The sequence below is a fragment of the Littorina saxatilis genome, linkage group LG6, assembly GCF_037325665.1.
Source record: "Littorina saxatilis isolate snail1 linkage group LG6, US_GU_Lsax_2.0, whole genome shotgun sequence".
Taxonomy (NCBI): domain Eukaryota; kingdom Metazoa; phylum Mollusca; class Gastropoda; order Littorinimorpha; family Littorinidae; genus Littorina; species Littorina saxatilis.
In genome coordinates, this window is record NC_090250.1 from 56,386,742 (window position 1) to 56,407,450 (window position 20,709).

At 43.8% G+C, this 20,709-nt stretch overlaps 2 protein-coding genes across 5 annotated transcripts in view; both read left to right on the forward strand.

Annotated features, from left to right (window-relative positions):
* LOC138969575 (leucine-rich repeat-containing protein 24-like) overlaps positions 1-20,616 on the forward strand; it is a 36,540-nt gene extending 15,924 nt beyond the window's left edge. The window contains exons 3-4 of the mRNA XM_070342420.1: positions 19,212-19,570; positions 19,932-20,616. Of these exons, the coding sequence (XP_070198521.1) occupies positions 19,212-19,570; positions 19,932-20,214 (642 nt within the window). The 3' untranslated portion in view covers positions 20,215-20,616. The remainder of the gene's footprint in view (positions 1-19,211; positions 19,571-19,931) is intronic.
* On the forward strand, positions 2,475-18,843 carry LOC138969578 (uncharacterized). Of its 4 annotated transcripts, XR_011456500.1 has the most exons (3): positions 2,475-2,631; positions 16,830-18,536; positions 18,661-18,843. XR_011456500.1 is itself a non-coding variant. In XM_070342427.1 (2 exons), exon 2 carries the CDS (start codon positions 16,998-17,000, stop codon positions 17,379-17,381), a length of 384 nt encoding a protein of 127 aa, XP_070198528.1. In that variant the 5' UTR covers positions 2,475-2,631; positions 16,830-16,997; the 3' UTR covers positions 17,382-18,843. The 4 variants fall into 4 exon arrangements, 3 of the variants coding, with proteins under 3 accessions (XP_070198528.1, XP_070198530.1, XP_070198529.1); XM_070342427.1 differs by having other exon boundaries at positions 16,830-18,843; XM_070342429.1 differs by having other exon boundaries at positions 2,488-2,631; positions 16,844-18,843.
* Positions 20,617-20,709: the final 93 nt, after the last annotated feature.

Below are 20,709 nucleotides of genomic sequence, written 5' to 3' on the forward strand. Positions count from 1 at the left end.
GTGTGTGGTGTGTGTGGTGTGTGTGTGGTGTGTGTGTGGTGTGTGTGTGTGTGGTGTGTGTGTGGTGTGTGTGTGTGGTGTGTGTGGTGTGTGTGTGGTTTGTGTGGTGTGTGTGTGTGGTGTGTGTGTGTGGTGCGTGTGTGTGGTGTGTGTGTGTGTGGTGTGTGTGGTGTGTGTGTGTGGTGTGTGTGTGGTGTGTGTGTGTGTGGTGTGTGTGTGTGGTGTGTGTGGTGTGTGTGAGGTGTGTGTGAGGTGTGTGTGTGTGGTGTGTGTGTGAGGTGTGTGTGTGTGTGGTGTGTGTGTGTGGTGTGTGTGTGGTGTGTGTGTGTGGTGTGTGTGTGGTGTGTGTGTGTGTGGTGTGTGTGTGTGTGGTACGTGTGTGTGTGGTGTGTGTGTGGTGTGTGTGTGTGGTGTGTGTGTGTGTGGTACGTGTGTGTGGTGTGTGTGTGTGGTACGTGTGTGTGTGGTGTGTGTGTGGTGTGTGTGTGGTGTGTGTGTGGTGTGTGTGTGGTGTGTGTGGTACGTGTGTGTGTGTGGTGTGTGTGTGTGGTGTGTGTGGTACGTGTGTGTGGTGTGTGTGTGTGGTGTGTGTGTGGTGTGTGTGTGTGGTACGTGTGTGTGGTGTGTGTGTGTGGTGTGTGTGTGTGGTGTGTGTGGTACGTGTGTGTGTGGTGTGGGTGTGGTGTGTGTGGTGTGTGTGTGTGGTGTGTGTGTGTGGTGTGTGTGTGGTACGTGTGTGTGGTGTGGTGTGTGTGTGGTACGTGTGTGTGGTGTGTGTGTGTGGTGTGTGTGTGTGGTACGTGTGTGTGTGTGGTACGTGTGTGTGTGTGGTGTGTGTGTGGTGTGTGTGGTGTGTGTGTGTGTGTGTGGTACGTGTGTGTGGTGTGTGTGTGTGGTGTGTGTGTGTGGTACGTGTGTGTGTGTGGTACGTGTGTGTGGTGTGTGTGTGTGGTGTGTGTGTGGTGTGTGTGTGGTGTGTGTGTGTGGTGTGTGGTGTGTGTGTGTGGTGTGTGTGTGGTGTGTGTGTGGTGTGTGTGTGTGGTGTGTGTGTGGTGTGTGTGTGTGGTGTGTGTGTGTGGTGTGTGTGTGGTGTGTGTGGTGTGTGTGTGTGGTGTGTGTGTGGTGTGTGTGGTGTGTGTGTGTGGTACATGTGTGAGTGTGGTGTGTGGTGTGTGTGTGTGGTACGTGTGTGTGTGTGGTGTGTGTGTGTGGTACGTGTGTGTGTGGTATGTGTGTGTGGTGTGTGTGTGTGGTGTGTGTGTGGCGTGTGTGTGTGGTACGTGTGTGTGTGGTACGTGTGTGTGTGGTACGTGTGTGTGGTGTGTGTGTGGTGTGTGTGTGTGTGGTACGTGTGTGTGGTGTGTGTGTGTGGTACGTGTGTGTGGTGTGTGTGTGTGGTACGTGTGTGTGGTGTGTGTGTGTGTGGTACGTGTGTGTGGTGTGTCAGTGTGGTACGTGTGTGTGGTGTGTGTGTAGTGTGTGTGTGTGGTGTGTGTGTGTGGTACGTGTGTGTGTGTGGTGTGGGTGTGGGTGTGGTGTGTGTGTGGTACGTGTGTGTGGTGTGTGTGTGTGGTACGTGTGTGTGGTACGTGTGTGTGGTGTGTGTGTGTGGTGTGTGTGTGGTGTGTGTTTGTGGTACGTGTGTGTGGTGTGTGTGTGTGGTGTGTGTGTGTGGTGTGTGTGTGTGGTACGTGTGTGTGGTGTGTGTGTGGTACGTGTGTGTGGTGTGTGTGTGGTACGTGTGTGTGGTACGTGTGTGTGTGGTGTGTGTGTGTGATGTGTGTGTGTGGTACGTGTGTGTGGTGTGTGTGTGGTGTGTGTGTGTGGTACGTGTGTGTGGTGTGTGTGTGGTGTGTGTGTGTGGTGTGTGTGTGTGGTGTGTGTGTGTGGTACGTGTGTGTGGTGTGTGTGTGTGGTGTGTGTGTGTGGTACGTGTGTGTGTGTGTGGTGTGTGTGTGTGGTGTGTGTGTGTGGTGTGTGTGTGTGGTACGTGTGTGTGGTGTGTGTGTGTGGTGTGTGTGTGTGGTGTGTGTGGTGTGTGTGTGTGTGGTACGTGTGTGTGGTGTGTGTGTGTGGTGTGTGTGTGTGGTGTGTGTGTGTGTGTGTGGTACGTGTGTGTGGTGTGTGTGTGTGGTGTGTGTGGTGTGTGTGTGGTACGTGTGTGTGGTGTGTGTGTGTGGTGTGTGTGTGTGGTGTGTGTGTGTGTGGTACGTGTGTGTGGTACGTGTGTGTGGTGTGTGTGTGGTGTGTGTGTGTGGTACGTGTGAGTGTTTTTATGTGCGCGCGCACGCGTCTGTGTGGTTTTTTTAGCGACCAGGAAGCTATAACCCATCAGAGCCGGGCTTTCTTTCGTCGGTAACAGTCTCAAAGCGTGAAAATGCGATCGTAACGAAGAGCGTGCTCGCGAAACGTAATGCGCAGTATCTCTGTGCGCAGTACCACCAGAAACCTACTGCGAGTTGCTATTTTCAGTGTTTAATTTTGCTCCGGTTTTTGGACGCCTTCAGTGCAAGTTTTGTCGCAGTGCATCCTGGATCTAGGAATTAATGAGCTGACGCCCGTATAAAAGAGAGAGAGAGAGAGAGAAGTTCTACGTATAAAGTCGACTGGCACATTCTCGTGAGCTAAAAGGTGAGTGCATTTTCTTTCCTGCATCTTTCTGCGTTCAGTGTATTTGCTACTTGCGTTTGTTTTGTACCGTTTGCATACTTTCCAGTTTTATTTTTGTCAGTATGTGCGTCGTGTATTAAACAAATATGCGTTATATCGAAAGATAGTGGAGGTAACGTGGTCCGGTGGGCTGGTTGCAGTGTTCTGATTATAATACTGACTAGGGTCAGAGCGGTTTTGAACTGTGTGTGTTGTACCGGCCACAGGCCGGACTAGGCTAAGAGAGGAGGGGGGGGGTGCCAGTGGTGATCCTGGCGGGGTCAAGGGGCAGCATGAAGCTGATGAGTAGGTCATATTCTGAGATAGGAAAATTGTCGCTCCTTGCATGAAACGGCATAAAATAAACAATAATAAAAAATGTTTTAAATAAGTGAGGTACATGTTTAGGCTAGGGGGGGGGGGGGGTTGCGCAACCCCCATAACTCCCCCGGTAGTCCGGCCCTGCCGGCTACTCGGTCAGACTTGCTGATTGGACTGCTTTGTTTATTCTCTTATTCTCTCTTATTTGTGAAACAGTGTCCGTGTATTTATTTGATTAAGAGTAGGCCTAGTCCCTCTGTGGACTACGAAGCTCGATTCGTTTGTAATGCTTTTGCCACAACCCTCGTAAAATAAGTTATTTGAGTTGACTCGATTTGATTGTCTCTCTCTCTCTCTCTCTCTCTCTCTCTCTCTCTCTCTCCACCCTCTCACTCTCTCTCCACCCCTCTCTCTCTCTCCACCCTCTCTCTCTCTCCACCCTCTCTCTCCACCCTCTCTCTCTCGCTCTCTACCCTCTCTCTCTCTCTCCACCCTCTCACTCTCTCTCCACCCCCTCTCTCTCTCTCTCCACCCTCTCTCTCCACCCTCTCTCTCTCTCTCGCTCTCTACCCTCTCTCTCTCGCTCTCTACCCTCTCTCTCGCTCTCTACGCCCTCTCTCTCTCTCTCTCTGCCCTCTCTCGCTCTCTGCCCTCAGTCTTGCTCTCTCACCCTCTCTCTCTCTCTCGAGGCTACGCCCCCTCTCTCTCACCCTTTCTCTCTCGCCTTCTCTCTCTCTCTCTCTCTCTCTCTCTCTCTCTCTCTCTCTCTCTTTCTCTCTCTCTCTCTCTCTACGCCCTCTCTCTCTACGCCCCCTCTCTCTCCCAGTCTCTCTCTCTCTCTCTCTCTCTCTACGCCCTCTCTCTCTACGCCCCCTCTCTCAGTCTCTCTCTACGCCCTCCTTCTCTCTCTCTCTCTCTCTCTCTCTCTCTCTCTCTCTACGCCCTCTCTCTCTCTCTACGCCCCTCTCTCTCTCTCTCTCTCTACGCCCTCTCTCTCTCTCTCTCTCTCTCTCTCCTCTCTCTCTCTCTCTCTCTCTCTCTCTCTCTCTCTCTCTCTGCTTCGAAATTTGTCTTCTGCTTCGCTCGGCCCCGGCGAAAAACATCGATCTATACCAGACTGAGCGGTTCGCCACGGGTCGCCCGCAGTGCGAATGACAGAAAGCCGTTTCTTAGGGCAGTGCAGCGGGAAAGCGCTCGCGAAGCACTCGGCGAGCGGCTTTGGTATTATAGTTGTTGTTTCCAGCACTGAGCTCATCGGGGAAGGGGGGAAGGGGAGGGAATAGATGGCGATGTACGTACAGATAAGGTGTCTCTCTCTGTCTCTGTCTCTGTCTCTGCTCTCTCTGTCTCTCTCTCTGTCTCTCTCTCTGTCTCTGTCTCTGTCCGGCTCTCTCTGTCTCTGTCTCTGTCTCTGTCTCTGTCTCTGTCTCTGTCTCTGTCTCTGTCCGGCTCTATTTCTGTCTCTGTCTCTGTCTCTGTCCGGCTCTCTCTGTCTCTGTCTCTGTCTCTGTCCGGCTCTCTCTGTCTCTGTCTCTGTCTCTGTCCGGCTCTCTCTGTCTCTGTCTCTGTCTCTGTCTCTGTCTCTGTCTCTGTCTCTGTCTGGCTCTCTCTGTCTCTGTCTCTGTCTCTGTCTCTGTCTCTGTCTCTGTCCGGCTCTCTCTCTGTCTCTGTCTCTGTCTCTGTCCGGCTCTCTCTGTCTCTGTCTCTGTCTCTGTCCGGCTCTCTCTGTCTCTGTCTCTGTCTCTGTCCGGCTCTCTCTGTCTCTGTCTCTGTCTCTGTCCGGCTCTCTCTGTCTCTGTCTCTGTCCGGCTCTCTCTGTCTCTGTCTCTGTCCGGCTCTCTCTGTCTCTGTCTCTGTCCGGCTCTCTCTGTCTCTGTCTCTGTCTCTGTCCGGCTCTCTCTGTCTCTGTCTCTGTCTCTGTCCGGCTCTCTCTGTCTCTGTCTCTGTCTCTCTGTCTCTGTCTCTGTCTCTGTCTCTGTCTCTGTCTCTGCCTCTGCCTCTGCCTCTGCCTCTGTCTCTGTCTCTGTCTGTCTGTCTGTCTCTCTCTGCTCTGTCTCTGTCTCTGTCTCTGTCTCTGTCTCTGTCTCTGTCTCTGTCTCTGTCTCTCTCTGCCTCTGTCTCTGTCTCTGTCTCTGTCTCTGTCTCTGTCCGGCTCTCTCTGTCTCTGTCTCTGTCTCTGTCCGGCTCTCTCTGTCTCTGTCTCTGTCTCTGTCTCTGTCTCTGTCTCTGTCTCTGTCCGGCTCTCTCTCGCTCCGGGGGACCTCCCCTTCCCCTCTATCTTTCTTTGGTCCAATGCACTCACTACTCTCTCCACTTAACAGCACCACCACCACCACCAGTCGTACATAACAACGTCATTCTCACGACATAAAATCAGTAAAGCGAGTCACCTAATTACATTTAGTCAAGTTTTGACTAAATGTTTTACGTAGAGGGGGAATCGAGACGAGGGTCGTGGTGTATGTGCGTGCGTGCGTGCGTGTGTGTGTGTGTGTGTGTCTGTGTGTCTGTGTGTGTGTCACTGTAGAGCGATTCAAAGTAAACTACTGGACCGATCTTTATGAAATTTGACATGAGAGTTCCTGGGTATGAAATCCCCAGACGTTTTTTTCATTTTTATATTTAGTCAAGTTTTGACTAAATATTTTAACGTAGAGGGGGGAATCGAGACGAGGGTCGTGGTGTATGTGTGTGTGTGTGTGTGTGTGTGTGTGTGTGTGTGTGTGTGTGTCTGTGTGTGTGTGTAGAGCGATTCAGACTAAACTACTGGACCGATCTTTATGAAATTTGACATGAGAGTTCCTGGGTATGAAATCCCCGAACGTTTTTTTCATTTTTTTGATAAATGTCTTTGATGACGTCATATCCGGCTTTTCGTGAAAGTTGAGGCGGCACTGTCACGCCCTCATTTTTCAACCAAATTGGTTGAAATTTTGGTCAAGTAATCTTCGACGAAGCCCGGGGTTCGGTATTGCATTTCAGCTTGGTGGCTTAAAAATTAATCAATGACTTTGGTCATTAAAAATCTGAAAATTGTAAAAAAAAATAAAAATTTATAAAACGATCCAAATTTACGTTTATCTTATTCTCCATCATTTGCTGATTCCAAAAACATATAAATATGTTATATTCGGATTAAAAACAAGCTCTGAAAATTAAATATATAAAAATTATTATCAAAATTAAATTGTCCAAATCAATTTAAAAACACTTTCATCTTATTTCTTGTCGGTTCCTGATTCCAAAAACATATAGATATGATATGTTTGGATTAAAAACACGCTCAGAAAGTTAAAACAAAGAGAGGTACAGAAAAGCGTGCTATCCTTCTTAGCGCAACTACTACCCCGCTCTTCTTGTCAATTTCACTGCCTTTGCCATGAGCGGTGGCCTGACGATGCTACGAGTAAAATGGCATTGCGTTTCATTCTGTGAGTTCGACAGCTACTTGACTAAATATTGTATTTTCGCCTTACGCGACTTGTTATATTTAGTCAAGTTTTGACTAAATATTTTAACATCGAGGGGGAATCGAAACGAGGGTCGTGGTGTATGTGCGTGTGTCTGTGTGTCTGTGTGTGTGTGTAGAGCGATTCAGACTAAACTACTGGACCGATCTTTATGAAATTTGACATGAGAGTTCCTGGGTATGAAATCCCCGAACGTTTTTTTCATTTTTTTGATAAATGTCTTTGATGACGTCATATCCGGCTTTTCGTGAAAGTTGAGGCGGCACTGTCACGCCCTCATTTTTTAACCAAATTGGTTGACATTTTGGTCAAGTAATCTTCGACGAAGCCCGGACTTCGGTATTGCATTTCAGCTTGGTGGCTTAAAAATTAATTAATGACTTTGGTCATTAAAAATCTGAAAATTGTAAAAAAAAATAAAAATTTATAAAACGATCCAAATTTACGTTTATCTTATTCTCCATCATTTGCTGATTCCAAAAACATATAAATATGTTATATTCGGATTAAAAACAAGCTCTGAAAATTAAATATATAAAAATTATTATCAAAATTAAATTGTCCAAATCAATTTAAAAACACTTTCATCTTATTCCTTGTCGGTTCCTGATTCCAAAAACATATAGATATGATATGTTTGGATTAAAAACACGCTCAGAAAGTTAAAACAAAAAGAGGTACAGAAAAGCGTGCTATCCTTCTTAGCGCAACTACTACCCCGCTCTTCTTGTCAATTTCACTGCCTTTGCCATGAGCGGTGGACTGACGATGCTACGAGTATACGGTCTTGCTGAAAAATGGCATTGCGTTCAGTTTCATTCTGTGAGTTCGACAGCTACTTGACTAAATATTGTATTTTCGCCTTACGCGACTTGTTTATTAATGTCTTTGATGACGTCATATCCGTCATTTTGTGAAAGTTGAGGTGGCACTGTCACGCTCTCATTTTTCAACCAAATTGGTTGAAATTTTGGTCAAGTAATCTTCGACGAAGCCCGGACTTCGGTATTGCATTTCAGCTTGGTGGCTTAAAAATTAATTAATGACTTTGGTCATTAAAAATCTGAAAATTGTAAAAAAAATATTTTTTTTATAAAACGATCCAAATTTACGTTCATCTTATTCCCCATCATTTTCTGATTCCAAAAACATATACATATGTTATATTTGGATTAAAAACAAGCTCTGAAAATTAAATATATACAAATTATTATCAAAATTTTTTGTTCGAAATCAATTTAAAAACACTTTCATCTTATTCCTTGTCGGTTCCTGATTCCAAAAACATATAGATATGATATGTTTGGATTAAAAACACGCTCAGAAAGTTAAAACGAAGAGAGGTACAGAAAAGCGTGCTATCCTTCTCAGCGCAACGAATACCCCGCTCTTCTTGTCAATTCCACTGGCACTGCCTTTGCCACGGGCGGTGGAGTGACGATGCTACGAGTATACGGTCTTGTTGCGTTGCGTTCAGTTTCATTCTGTGAGTTCGACAGCTACTTGACTAAATGTTGTATTTTCGCCTTACGCGACTTGTTTTTTTTTTTTATATCGCTCTTCTTACGCTAGGGTGAACTTGCATGTTGTGCTCACTGAGCAACCTGAGAAAAACCGGTTCAGCAACCGCCCTCTGCTCCCCCCCCCCCCCCCCCCCCCTGCTTTGAAGTCAGTGGGATACATTTGTACGGACACTAATTATTTTGTGTGTGTGTGTGCGGAGGCGGGGTGTGGAGGTGCAGGCCGAAATAGAACAAGAAAGAGAGGGTTAAAAGGCCCAGTCTACCTCAAATGGTTTACAGAACGATTTAAATCTTCTCACGAAAAAAAAGCAGTTCTAACCTTATGGAACACACTTGCAATAGCATTTAACAGCATTTTATCCTACATACGTGAGAGAGATACTCATGAGATAACAATCGTTCAAATCACACGTGTGTATATCATGTAAATGAGGTCATGTCAAGCAAGTCTGGCAGGGACCTGTTTTTTGCCACTACTAATGATGCCAAAGTCACCGAGACAAACGCCATTGTAGAAAAAAAATGCCCTCGTTAATTCCCCGCGATGAATTTTTAGACCAAACACGTCACGCCACACTTTCCAGAGTGACGTTTCTTTGCTTTGACGTAATACATTATAGATTGCACAAGGCTTTGGAAGAGATCGAGGTTCGAAATCAAGCGTCTTCAGTGTGGCTGCCTCGACTGCGGGACGTTTTGAGTAAAATACACGTAAGTACAGTTTGTAGGATAAACAGAATACTACATGGCTTGCTGTGTCGTACCAGATTTACACTCGTTGCTTTTTCACTCGCAGTTCAATATTTTAAAAAAACAACTCGTGTAAATTTACCTGGTACGACACAGCAAGCCATGTAGTATTCTCTATAAATGACACGGTTCGTTTTAATGGCTATTTAGCTTGCGTAAACTACACACCAGATTTCGTGGTTTATTTTAGAGGGTCACCATGGGGGGGGGGGGGGGGGGGTCCTGTGCACGTGCACGTTGAGGCCAAACGGGCCATGCACGGTGATCCACGGTGCGCGTTACGAAAAAGCTCCATGCACGGTGCACGCCGGACCTCTGTGCACGGTGCACGCTACGAGAATTTCCCCATTCCCATGCATGTTACGTCCAAAAAGCCCATTACCGGTGCACGTGGTAAAGCATCGCCCCCCCTCATTTTACCCCTGAGCCATCGTGAACCCGTGTCACATACTTTCCTTTTTTTCACAATTTTGTCGTCAGTTTGTGATTTCAATGCGACTCGCTGTATCTGCAATAGCACGTAATTGTGTACCTCTGAATCTAAAATGCAACAAACGACTGCGAGTCTTACGAACTTATCGGCCACGGTAGACTTCAAAGAAAGCAGCGACATGCAGAAAGTTGGTCTACTTGAGAAACACGACCTTGCGTGACCTGCACCGGGCTCCCTTGTTGAAGACTGTCAAAATGTGGAGTTGTACTGATCTTATCTTGATGAAAAAAGACATCTTTTATGATTTAAGAATGTTTGTCAGTGTTACAAGCTGTCAATTTATCCAAGCGGAGCGCGGGCGAAGCCCGCGCGTAGCGAGGTAGTTTTTTTTTTCATCTCCCAGCACTGAAATTTTTTTTGCCAAGTGGTGTCTGTCTGGACATTGTTCTAGAATTCATCTTTTAGCACAATATTAGCGACACTGTTTGGACAATTCTATTAAAATTAGGCGTACAAACTGATTTTCTTTCGGGGAATCCTCTCAGAGGATCAGAATTTTCATATAATATCATCGGAAGCTGTTACAACGGGAAAATGTGAAACTTTTGTCACTTTTTAACATGGAATTTCATCTTTGAGCGTTTCAAGCGGACTTTAATAAAATAGTTATTTGCGAATTAAGCAGCGGAAGACACTCACCGGTTCAACATGTGTATGGTCATTAAACCTCAAAACATTTCAGTAAGTGGTTTAGACAAACACCTCCGCCATGTGAGGGTGACTGGTTTGTAGCTGAAGAGTTTTTTTCTAAAGTGTGTTCTAAATACAAATGACGTACTGGTAATGATGTAATGAGTTGTTCTAATCTTGTTCTTGGAACTCTTGCTGTTCCAAGCTTGTTCTTAGCAAGTCTTGGTGACGAGAACAAAGACTATCAATGAAATCTTTAGAAATAACCTCTGACAACGACGACGATGACGACGACGACGACGATAACAACAACAACAACAAATGACATCGACGACGACGACGACAACAACAACAACAACAACAACAACAACAACAACAACAACAACAACAACAAAAACAACAACACGAGAACAACAACAATCACGACAACGAACATGACAACAACAACACCAACAACTACGACGACAACTACAACGACTGGGTTATGATGACATCACCAATGATTTAAAGGCCGTTAAAAAATCGTTAAATCCTATTTCTTCACTGATTCTTATGAAATTTTAAAGGTAGGTTTGTTGTCCCCAACTTATTTTCACTCCATACTTTTCCAGAAGAAAAACATAATTTTGGCAGTTAAAAACCGTTAAATTTCAATTCTTCACCGATATTTATGAAATTTTGTGGGTAGGTTCGTTGTCCCCAACTGATTTTCACTCTATACTTTTCCAGAAGAAAGACATAATTTTGGCAGTTAAAAAACGTTAAATTTCAATTCTTCACCTATCTTTATGAAATTTAGTGGGTGGGTCCGTTGTCCCAAACTGAATTTTAAGACATACTTTTCCAGACAAAAAACCTTATTTTTGGCAGTTAATAACCGTTAAATCTCAATTCTTCATCGATATTTATGAAATTTTGTGGGTAGGTTCGTTGTCCCCAACTGATTTTCACTCCATACTTTTCCAGAAGAAAAACATAATTTTGGCAGTTAAAAACCGTTACATTTAAATTTTCACCTATCTTTATGAAATTTAGTGGGTGGGTCCGTTGTCCCAAACTGAATTTCAAGACAAACTATTCCAGTCAAAAAAACTTATTTTTGGCAGTTAAAAACCGTTAAGTCTCAATTCTACACCGATATTTATGACATTTTGTGGGTAGGTTTGTTGTCAGATTTGACATGATGGCAGAATTGAAAGTGTGAGATATCCTGATGTTTCACAATTTATGCTGCATAATTCAGCCCCATAGGCGCTTGAATTTTAGGTGGAGTTGGGTTTTTTTTCAGCCCAAACCAGTAACCCCCACATGGTTTTCATGTCCCTTTCTGAGAGACTTCAAGAAGTTTCAATTTGACGTCATGATTAGCCTGCCGCATTAGCAAGTATGAAAACACGTCATCGATGACACATTTTAAGACAGAGAGAGAGAGAGAGAGAGAGAGAGAGAGAGAGAGAGAATCATGTACACACAGATGGACGACTTCGCTTGGGGTATGTACTGCCCGGCAGTACACATCTACTTAATTATTTAGATTTTAAAAGTTAGTTCTTTTTTTCATCAAGACAAGATCAGTAGGGGGCCTACAATTCGAAGTTTTAAAAGTTTGAAAAAATCCCGCCCGGAAGCAGTGTTTCTCTTAGCAGACGAACTTTCTGCATAGCGCTTGCTCCTTTAAGCCAACCGCCGCCGATAAGTTCGTGTGCCTCACCGCCGTTTGTTGTGTTTTAGATTCAGAGGTACACAATAACTAGCTAAACGTGCTATTGCAGATACAGCGAGTCGATTTGAAATCACAACTGACTGACGACTAAATTGTGAAAAAAAGGAAAGTCGATCACACGGGTTAACGATGGCTCAGGGGTGAGATAAACCACGAAATCAGTCTGGTGTGTGGTTTACGCGAGTTCTGTAAACCATTTGAGGCAGACAGTGCCTTTAAAGCGGCGGCGCGGTATCGCGGATGGCTCTGCTTGCCCCGCCTACAGTGTATCGATTTTCCATGGCCACTGGTGGCTAAGCGACTCGCAACACTGCCAGATGGCACGTTATTGGAGCGTGATGACCTAGTTTCACAGGGTTTTCACTGTCGTTATATTTTCGAAAATAGCTCCGTTGGGTTTGTGTGGGTTGTGTAAAGAGTTACCTTTTCTTGCAAAACGTATGGCATTCCATTTGTCAAATAATTATTTGGAATGCCATACTCTCCCAAATAACAGGGCTGACACTTCATTCAAGTCGGGGGTGAATAGATGGCCGGATGTGTTAGTGTAAGGGAGTGGACATAGACTGTTCTGTCTCCGACAGTATTTTTAATTTTCTTTTTATTTCGTTTCGTTTATTCCAGTTGAAAGAATATGTACAGAAGTATAAAGGAGATCATTGTGCTTTGTAAATTTGTACTAAGGGGAGTAAGGGAAACAACTCCCTTTTCCCCTCCCGTGACCGGAACCAATAAGCCACGCTTCGGCGGGCTTATTGGTGAGTGTTGACTGAAGATCCCAACTGAACAGACGTACACACTGACAGCGCGCCGTAACAAGAGACTTAGGTAAGTCTACCTGTTAGGGCTCGCTAACCCTTTATGTGACTCAATGATGTAGTCGTGGCGTTATGCTGTCCGGGCTTACGATAAGGCTGGGCCTTACAACAGTACTTACAAGCCCCGGGCGGCGTTTACGTCTTTTAATTTGCAGCATTTTCCGAGCTGGGCTTGGGTGCTGCCTTTTACCACGTGTGTTTTCATGTACGTCGGAGCGATAGAATGCATGCGTGAAATGTCTAATTTTCATTTCTTTTAATAAAGGATCCGACTCTAGTATGATTTACATTGGTTTTGAGGTTGTAATCATTTGTGTGATCGCTCTTGACACACATTTTTTGGTAGAGTAAGATTTGCAGTCTTCCACGTGGTTTGTCGAGCCGGGCTATTCCGCCATTTTTTCCTTTGTTGTAGATCTGGTTTTAGTTTTCTGAATTTGTGATTTTGTTCATTTGAGAGTGTTGTTAGTGTTGTTGTAGGAATTATAGTAAAAGTAAGAAGCGTGCCGACTTCGGTCGATGTAGTATTTTGTTGGTTTTAAGTTCTGGTAAAAGAAAACGACTCGGAACGAAGGCCCCAGTGCTCCAGTTGTGTTTTTGAATAATTTGATTTTTTGTGTACCCCATTTTCTACCAAGCGTTGGTTTTTCGGTCGCGCCTGCGGTGGTTTAGAGGTCGCGATTTTGTGTTTTGTTTCCTTTTCATATTAATTTGGTTTTTTTCTTATTGTTTCCTTTGTTTACATATGGTCATGGCTCAGAAAAGGTGTCGAATTTGTGGGACACTTGAGTCACAAATACAAACTCTTGGATTACTTTCCATTTTGGGGTCCAGTAAAACTGTTTATGTGTTTAGTTGTGTCTGGGCAGTAACAATGTATTTTCATCAATTACTGCGGAATGAATTGCATTTAAAATTGTAACTGGAGTGTGTTACATAACACAGTGTCACACATTGTTTTCTAATACAGTTAACAGTAAACCTATTACACAATAAAAGTTAACTGCATTATTTATGATCTACCTTGATCTTCATTTGTGAAAAGTGGCATTCCCCGACAGCAATAATCTGCATATCTAGGTACCCTAGGAATGTGTGTGTTACAGGAACACCAATAAACAAAACAACGATCAAACAAGTACTCAAAGAACTGAAAAGATTACTGTTTCAGCAGTCAATCTATTCTTAGTTCCACACACTTCATACGGACAGTCTACAAACAAAATCAAATCAGAACAAGATGTGAACATGTATTCAAACAAAAATCAACTTTCTGTGTCTCACAACACAGACATTCAAAACTGCAAAATTCCTATTTATTTTACACACAAAACCTTAGAAATACATGTAATGGGAAGAGAAACAAGTACATAATAGTAAAGAGTTGAAATGCATCAATGATACCGGACCAGTTATTCCCATTATCAGTTATCTGTCAAGTCATTCCTAAAAGTTTCCAATGAGTGTGTTACATTTCACCAAAAAAAATCAAACTTTAGGACACTGTCAAGATATTCACATGAAAAATGCATGCAAAAGAATGAAAAATGAAAGAGCAAAACCATAACAACCTAACAATGATGTATTATGACTTCTACCATGCTCCAATTCACAATATAGAGAAGATTTTCTCACTTTTGACACTGAGTGTGTTACATTTCACCAAAAAATGTGTTACTTCACATTATTTTGTAGGGTATAAAGCATATATCCATCCACTTGGTAATGAAAACAATACACTGTACAAAAAAACTTGATAAACCCAACACAAAATCTTCAGGTTGAAGGCGGATTTTGAAGTTATCAAGAAAAATGCTGTTTATTCGCCAATGAGTGTGTTAGAAAACACTGTCATAACATGAACAAAACGTTGTCCCTATTCAGTGCATTCAGTTACTTGTGAAATTAATTGTAAGAATGACACCATGGTTGCTACACAACTATTGAAACTATTGTTGACACATTCAGCATGCTGGTAAATTCATATCAGCAAAGAAAGTGTCTCTGAGTTTGTTACACAACACCAACTTGTGTTACAAGCACCAACACAAACTCACCGTAACAAAAGTAAAACTTGAATACATCATGAAAAAATGTCTATGTCAGGTTAATATGCATTTAACAACACACACTTCAGTGATGATTAACTTAACACAATTGTGCCTGTGATGTTTTAGTGTGTGTAACGCACTCAACACTGTTCCTAAAAAACCCACTCCAATTCAAAACAATAAACGCAGACATCATTTTCTGTTTACTTGATTCATTCCTTACTTTGTTCCAGCAAGATTTAAATAATTTTCAAGATAACTGTACAAACTATTTGAGTGTGTTACCTCTCACGATGTGCGAGTGGTGTGAGTAACACACACAACGTAAAAAAACATATCTTTCTTTTTCCTGTCATTCATTTCATTAAAATGGCATGAAAACAAAGCACAAGGTGAACTGTATGGAAAGACAATAGAAAAGGCCAGAAAAAAACACATGCAATGACATGAAAGCTGAATAACTTGGGAAATTGGTTGAATCGTCTCAAACATTATGTCTTTAAAAATCAAAATAAAGAAAAATCTTTGTCCTTAAAAATGCAAATTTTATCAAAACAAATCACAATAACACTTCTAACTTTCAGATGAAAAAAAAAGGAAGAAAGTTGTTATTTAGTGAAAATAACAGTGTTTCAAACTGCAGGTGAGTGTGTTACAGACAACGAAAAACCAGTGGTTCTTACCTTGGCCGTTATCTTCGATGTTCTCCATGCCACACTGAGTTCTCAGTTCGAGACAGTGAATGCAACTTTGTAGCAGACGATAGAACAGTTGTTTCCACCGGAGGAAGTCAGGAACATGTCGATAAATAACTTTGATTTACGTTGTTACTTTTCGCGGTAACATGATAGTACACAACAACGAACTTAAGACTTATTTTCATTGCTTTGTCTTCTGTGTTTGTGCATATTTTTTTTTTTCGTAGTAGATTGTTCTTGCTTGTCCAAGTTTATCGCTTAGTTCAACGTCTGTCATCATTATTAAAAGCGTGGCAAAAGCCAAAACTGCCTACGTGACTCCTAACACGAAAAGTAACACACTGGCCGTTGTAGTCTAAACATGATCTCAGCCGACTGTTGGGGTGAGCTACAGGTTATCGTGCAGTATGTAAACAATAACCAACACCTTCTCTTTCCATCTCCATCAAGTTTTTATCCAAGCAGTGTGTGTAGGACGCGCAAATACGTTTCGACACCAAGTAAAAAAGTGTCCCAACTTCCGGCCCGAAAATCGACGTAAATTCACTGTACGATTGCGCCTTGCTCGAAAACAAAGTCATCAAACCTTTCGGTTTCTACCAGAATAGTAACTTTATTCATATCTGCACCCAGCGTCAGTACTTTCAAAGGTAGAATAAACCATAACTGAGCGTGTGAGGCGTTTGAACGCGGTAAGGGTGGAGTTTGACGCCATTTCTGAGCCGTGACCATATATGTTTCAGTCTTTTACCTTCACTTCACATTAAAGAATTTGGTAAAACTACCTGGGGCGTGATAAATGCAAGAATCCGCGAGCCAGGATATAGACCACTTTACTTTTATCTCAACGAGAAACTCAGATGTGGTGTATCACAGAATTACAATATACAACATAAAACGTAAGAACATAATAAAATATCGAGGCGCAAATAGTGAACTCATAATTAGGATTAGGATGATCATATCAAAACAAATCTCTCTCTCTCCCTCTCCCTCACTCTCTCTCTCGCTCCATTCATATCACATTACGTCACAAGCAGGCGCGCGGGTTCGTAGGCGCATGGAATTAATATATATGTTAAAAGTTGCTTAAAAGTGAATCTAGAATGCAGACAGACTCAACAACAGGCAAAGGAAACACAGGGAGACAAAGAAATATGCGCGCGCACACACACGTTACTTGATGTTCTCTATTTTGTATAAATGGCAGACGTCTGCTCTTCTCTTATTCGTGTGAGCCGGTCCCCTTGTTGTTTTCACAGCTTTGTTTTGCTTTATCGTCTTTTAATCTACTGAGGTTGTGGTATTCGTTTCTTTCAACTCTCTTAGGTGTTTTTTACGTTTTAAAATCCCCCCGTTAACCTCCAACAACCCCCGCCCCACACCCCCCCACACCCCTCCCGGTCCCCGCGTATGTGTCTCAGTCTCTCTCTCTATTTGTCTCTCTGTAAAAAAATAAAAAAAAATAAAAAATCCCTGCGCTTAGAACTGTACCCACGAAATACGCGCGATATAAGCCTCATATTGATTGATTGATTGATTGAAAAGTAATCAAGTAATAGCGTTTTCGAGTTCAGTCTCTATGCCTCTGCATGTCTTCTCTCTCTCTCGTGTGTCTGCGTGCGTGTCGTGTTTGCTCACAATTCTTGTATGTGTACCAGCCCTGAATATCTTGCTGAAATGGGTCTTTATTTCGCTTTCAGAATAACTAACACAGGCTGGAAGAAGGCAGCAACACAACCAGGCGAATACAGCAGCAACTCTTGACGCCCCAGATCTCAGATTCCATCCCCTGCCACACAGGTCCAGACCAAGCTTGCTGAGGGAAAGCAGCCTAGTCACCGACGCGGCAATCAGCGCAAAGGATCACTATGTCGTCATTTTTGGACAGCGCTAAGGATAGCATGTCGTCAGCCACCACTAAGGCTCAGGAAAAGGCGCACGATGGCAAGGAGGCAGTGACCGATGCAGCGGTCAGCTTTAAGGACCACGCCTCGTCCACGTATGACAGCGCTAAGGATAGCATGTCGTCAGCCACCACTAAGGTTCAGGAAAAGGCGCACGATGCCAAGGAGGCAGTGACCGATGCAGCGGTCAGCTTTAAGGACCACGCCTCTTCCACGTATGACAGCGCCAAGGACATGATGGGGCAAGCCAAGGAGGATGGATTCGCGGTGACCAAGGACAAGGCTGTGAACGCCTTTGAGAATGCAGGCAAAGGGGAGGGGGGGGAGGTGACGGGGAAAGGCCAGTAAAAAAGTAAAAAGTTATGCTGTCCAAATTTTAAGTATAGCTAATATGCTAATAACTCCTAAATTCCTTCAGCGATTTACTTCATATTTAGTGTGCATTGGCTTAAGATATTGGATGTTGAGTTCACACAGTTTCAAATTTGTACGTTAAATGTTCTGACTTTAATACTCCTTCGGAAAAAAAATCCAAGTTCGGGGATTGACTCTAAAGTAAAGGATTTTGCACTGAGTGGTAGCCACACTAAACTGATTTTAGCACTGCAGATTTGTACCTGTTGGTTTTTCTGATGTAAAATATAAAATGCATTGAGACTTGTTTCGCATACCTCTCTCTTACTCTATTATATACTGAACACCAAAAGAAACGCAAGTTGAAATTTCAAGAAATTTAATCTCATACTTTGGCATTTCATTTTGACGAGATCGAATCGAACACATTTCACAAAAATTGGTACAAAGCATCTTGGGGCAATGTTCTTTGATTGTCACTAACAAAACAACGTTACCGAAAGAAAGTTCTCACCGCCAGGCTCAGTAATGCGTGTGTCCCCCATTGGCGTTGACAAGGGCCTGACATCTCATGGAGCGCACCAGGCGGTTGACAGTGGCCATGTTGATGGTGGTCCAGATTTGCCTGGTGGCCTGCTCCAACTGGGGTGCGGTTGTTGACCTCGGCTGGAAGGCATTCAGCTCCCTTTGCAAAATGTCCCATAAGTGTTCAATGGGATTCATATCCGGGCTCAGGGAGGGCCAGCGCACTCTGGGCGCTGCACACGTGATTTTCACAGGCTACGTGCAGGACACTATGCTAACTCATGCTCGTGCAGAATTTTCCCCTGAAACCCACCTTTAGTGCATGAATTTTAACAAAACCTTAAATAACTCTTAACTTGCGTTTCTGTTGGAGTTCAGTATACATGTCGTATGCATTTAGAGAGCTTATACTTCCCTTTGTTTATCAAATCTTAAAAGGGCGCTCTAGCTGTCTCATTTGTTTAATGGTCTCACAACCCTGTCTCACTGTGTGTGTTCGTTTTAGTATATCAAAACAGTCGATCTGAGGACTATGTCGGGTCAGGAATCAAAAGCTGGTTCTTGTGTACGACTGTGTACGTAAGTGTTAGTTAGAGTGCCATGGAGAATGGGGAACAGCTTGCGGCGACCATGCTCCATAGAGGATGAAAGTGGCGTGTTCATTTCAATGCTTGTTATTCTCTCAGGCGACCATGCTCCATAGAGGATGAAAGTGGCGTGTTGATTTCAATGCTTGTTATTCTCTCAGGCGACCATGCTCCATAGAGGATGAAAGTGGCGTGTTCATTTCAATGCTTGTTATTCTCTCAGGTGCCAGGAGACTGGTTCCGCGTTACTCTCACTTACTCTGTTACACAAGTCGTATATATTTAGTGTGCTTACTTCCCTTTGTTAATCAGAAATGAAATAAAAGCCATGGTTAAACAAAAAACACGATGTGCGTGTCTTTGTGTGAGTGCGTCCGCGCTTGTGTGTGTGTGTGCGCGCTTGTGTGTGTGTGTGTACGCGCTTGTGTGTGTTTTCTTGGAGAACTTACTATATTTACCTTCACTTACATATGCAACGAAGAGATATTCCTTGCTAGTAAGGTGGTTTTTGGTGGGTTTTTTTTTTTTTACACATAATGACATCCTGTTGACATCTCTGACCCAACACACAGACAGATAAGCAGAGAGACAGACGGGAATAAACACGACAGATAGACAGACGGAACATACGCACACACACACACACACTGCCGTTATCACCAAGCAAGCTCTGAGTATACGTGCATACTGTTACAACAATGTGACCTTTCAGATATTGCAATGTGGCAGTCCTTATGACGTCAACGCAGGGAATGACGTCATACTGGAATGCCAGGTGGAGGGCGACCCTTTCCCGACAGTGCAATGGTCGAGACCGGACGGTACTGTCTCAGACACCGTCAAGCCCACGCCCAGGGTCAACACGCGCCAGAGAAAGGTCAACAGCACAGTGGTCACGGTGGCCAATTTTGCCGTCCACCACGGCCAGTGGAGCGTGACTGCGAGAAGCCGAGAGGGAAGCGATACGGGACACTTCTTGGTCAACGTGTTCACCACGACCACTGTTACCACCTCAACGACAGCAAAGCCGACTGGAACTGCTGCACAGGCTTCTTATAGTACACTTAAGACGTACGTTTTCTTTTCCCCTTTCATTGAGTCTTGGAGAGAGAGAGAGAGGGAGGGGGGGGGGGGGGGGTGCGATAGAGTTCTTTTGTAACTAAACCGCCTCAGGTGAAGTTAAATATTACAGACGATAGTGATTAATTGTTCTGTATAATTATAATTTGCAACCAAGTTTTGCTATTGGTTTATTCTTATAATACAAACTCATTTTGTGCATTGCATTACCAATAATATACTGTTATATTCTGATTTGTCTTCACCTGCGACAGTATGGATGAGAATAATAAGTCAGTGAACGTTTTTGTTGTTGTTTTGTCCGATTGGCGGACTCGGTTGTTTACCTCGTGCAATTTGCATTGTTCACCAGCCATGGGGCCGCCACAACGAAAGACCATGACCCCGACCCCTCACCGTCAGCATTATCCACGGGAATATGGTTCTACGTGGCCATGGCTGCTTTCGGCATCACCGCTCTGGCTCTGGCGTCCCTCATCTTGGTGGTGGCGTTCAAAGTACGAAAAAACCAACGCCAAGTCGGAACAGATCGGAGAGACTCGGGTCCTAGCGTTGGGTCTGACACGGAAACTGACATCACAATAGTGGCAAGGTCATCAGCTGGACTGAGGGATTTGAGGTCACGTGTTATGTGATGAGGTCACGCGTTATGTGATGAGGTCACGTGTTATGTGATGAGGTCACTTGTGAGGAAGGGAGGGGTGTGGTCCTAATGCTTCAGAATGAGTGCATGCTTGATGATGATGTGGCCAGGCATAAAGCCATCAAAGCACTTAGACACATACCAACAATTGAAAGGTTGACTGCGTTGTGTGCAGAGTGTTGTTTCACGCAATATGTGCACAAAGCAGTCACACCGTTTGGTATGCTTGCACTTTAAATAAAAGCTAGGATTTCTCTTCAAGGAAAAAAACGGACCTTTTTACAAACACATAAACTGCATGTTGAACTGACGGGAGGTCAGCAAGAGCCTCGACAAGGATGAAAATCTGTTGCAAAGGACTAAACATTATAATCCAATAAAGTGCATATATTTCTGTGTTCCTTTCATTAATTTAAAAAAAATTGTTTTCTTTAGAGTGCATAATTATCAAAATGAGCTCCTTGCAATCTTGTGAAAGCTAGCTGGC